This window comes from Myotis lucifugus, unplaced genomic scaffold (genome assembly GCF_000147115.1).
Source record: "Myotis lucifugus unplaced genomic scaffold, Myoluc2.0 scaffold_312, whole genome shotgun sequence".
NCBI classification, from domain to species: Eukaryota; Metazoa; Chordata; class Mammalia; order Chiroptera; family Vespertilionidae; genus Myotis; species Myotis lucifugus.
In genome coordinates this window covers 769,905-772,668 of record NW_005871360.1, presented here as the reverse complement: position 1 = coordinate 772,668, position 2,764 = coordinate 769,905, and the positions used below count along the sequence as shown (strand labels likewise).

Sequence of the window (2,764 nt, the reverse complement as noted above, 5' to 3'; positions counted from 1 at the left end):
TGTAGGCGTGCAGCAGAAAAAGTAACGGAAGCTGATTTCGCCCTCGATCGATCGTTTTCTACACTCCCCTTGCTTCCTCTATTGTAAAAAAATAAAATATATTCTAAATATACATACTTATAAAAAATCGGGATATATAATCTAAGGGAGTTTTTGGCACTTGCTCTACAACATAGGATCCCTCTTGGAGACATCACGCTAAGTAAAATATGCTGGTCACAACAGCATTAATACTGCATGACGGCAATCTTCGGAGGCGTTGTCAAACTTCACAGGCAGAGGGAATGGGGGTGGCCAAGTACTGGGGGCGGGCGGGGGAGGGGCTGCTGTTTAATGGGGCAGAGTTTGACGGTGGGAAAAGAGTTCTGGGGAAGAATGGCGATGATGGCTGCACGGGTAAGGTGAAAGCCACCCACCGAACGCTACGCTTACAAAAGGTTAACGTGGTCAACTTTATGCTATGCACTATTTCACATAACAGTAACAGAAAGGATTTCATAGGACATCCCCAAGTGTTTACACGTCTCCCCGGAGGCGGCCGAGGCCGTGCTCGGAAAGGGAGTATCTGCACTACCTGTAAGGCAGTGACTGGCGGCGGCGGTAGAAGCCCGGGAGGGGTGACGGGAGGCCAGCAGCCCCGAGGGGAAAAGACGAGGTGGGGATGGAGGCTGGAAGGACGGAGGGACGGGAGCCGGGCTCACCCGAGCACCTGTCAAACCACAGGGTCCCCTTTAGGACTTTCATCTCCCGGCGCCCGGCTGCTGAGGTCCTCGGACCCCTAACTCCGGGGTCCCGGCTGTCTGGGCCCTCAGGCCTCCGCCAGGCTTCCGCTGCCAGCTCGGCCTCCCGCTCGAACCGGCCGGCGGGCGGCCTCGCTGGACAGTGACTGGTCCCCGCCGCGCCTCGGTTTCTGCACAGGACACTGGGGCCGCACGGCCGCCACGGTGGGGATGAGCGACGGGAGAAAGCGCTCACACGGGCACCGGGCACAGTGAGAGCTGGAGGAAGGGCTCGCCGTGGTTTCGCCCCAGGACACCGGCCCGGCCTGCCCCGGGCGCCTCGCAGAGGGCCCGTGAAGCCCCATGTGGGCGGTGGGCCGCTCTCCGAGGCGCGCGACCCCTCGGTTCCGAACTCGCGCGGGCCCCACGCGCCGGGCACTGGGCTCCCCGGGCTCCGGAAGTGGGGAGGGGCGGCGCGGGAAGTTCCGCCAAGAAGGGCAGCCCGCGACTTACTCCTCTAGGAAGTCCAGGAAGAGCTTCTGGCACTTCTCGGCCACCTCGTCGCGCACCACTACGTGCTGGCTGCCGGCGCCCGGCTCCGCGGCCGCCGCGAGGTCCATCACTGCTTAGCGCTGAGGGGCCACCGCAGTCACAGTCCGCCGCCTCTAGTCCCGTCGCGCGCGCCGCCGCCGCCGTCTCAGCCCCGCCTCCTCGTCGGCCGGAGCCAATCGTGGCGCAGGAACTCGGCGATTTCGCGCCAAGCCTGCCCAATGAGCGCGGCTTCTCCCCGAGCCCCGCCCACGTCGCGGGGATTTCGCGCCAAATGCAAAGACCCGAAGGAAGCCGGAGTTCAGCTTTTGCGCTTGCGCAGTGTGTTCGGGTCGCTGGGGAATTTGGTTTGTAGAGAACCATTCTATCATGGATATTTCTATCTCTCCCCCTCCCTTCCTCTCATAAAAATATATTTAAAAAAAAAAGAGCCTACATTGGGTATAAACAGTACCTGGGATGGGGGAGGGGAGAATTGGAACAGTTATTCTGGTAATGCTGACCTGGGAAAATCAAGGTATGGGGACTGGGCCTTTGACTGCCCTATCAATCAGTTATGGCAGCGGTTCTCAACCTGGGGGTTGAACGACCCTTTCACAGCGGTCGCCTAAGACCATCGGAAAACACATATATAATTACATATTGTTTTTGTGATTAATCACTATGCTTTAATTATGTTCAATTTGTAACAATGAAAATACATCCGGCATATCAGATATTTACATTATGATTCATAACAGTAGCAAAATTACAGTTATGAAGTAGCAACGAAAATAATTTTATGGTTGAGGGTCACCACAACATGAGGAACTGTATTAAAGGGTCGCGGCATTAGGAACGTTGAGAACCACTGAGTTATGGAATGCGGGATGCCCTTGGGGAAGAAGTGTAACTAAGTGAAGCAGCTTATTTTGGTCAAAGGCAATTCCCAGAGGCTATGGCTGTTAGCCTTCAACAGCCAACACTCCCAGCGGCTGGTGGGCAGTGAACTCCTGAAGAGGGTATCTGGGTGGCACCTCACAGTGTTATAGAGTAGTAAGAAGCTAGAAAAATTCCAGGACAAGCAGAATGGGGAAACTAAGACAGATAGTTAAACAGCATTTTGCAGACACCTAGTAAATCCTGTCTTCCCTAAACCAAGGGCACTTGAGAGTAAATGGTTTGCACTCCTCCCCAGAGGGTAGATAGCTTAAATCACCCTACTCAGGGAGACAAATAACAGAAATACAATTAGTGCTATTTGCCAACAACACCCAAGGACAGACTCACCCCTCCACGTATCCCCTATCCTCTAAGGGACCCCATACGACTTGCAACCAGAGGAGCAATGGACAGCAGCCACTCAGTCCCAGGGTGCTGTCCCTCCAGGGAATATTCCCTTTCCCTTCTCCTTCCCCCACAGGAACATATCCCCTAACTTGTTAAGGGACCTCATGAGACTTGAAACCAGGGGAGCAATGGGCAGCAGCAGCTTGTCCCAGGCTAACTCCCTGTCT

General features: G+C 55.2%; 1 protein-coding gene across 2 annotated transcripts in view; it reads right to left on the bottom strand.

Annotated features, from left to right (window-relative positions):
* The window catches only part of MCM6 (minichromosome maintenance complex component 6), a 35,741-nt gene extending 34,347 nt beyond the window's left edge, over positions 1–1,394 (bottom strand). Inside the window, exon 1 of one of the 2 annotated variants that reach the window (XM_023764025.1) lies at positions 1,233–1,394. In XM_023764025.1, the coding sequence (XP_023619793.1) occupies positions 1,233–1,339 (107 nt within the window). In that variant the 5' untranslated portion in view covers positions 1,340–1,394. The remainder of the gene's footprint in view (positions 1–1,232) is intronic. The other variant, XM_006100435.3, reaches the window with a different exon arrangement.
* Between the last annotated feature and the right edge of the window lie 1,370 nt (positions 1,395–2,764).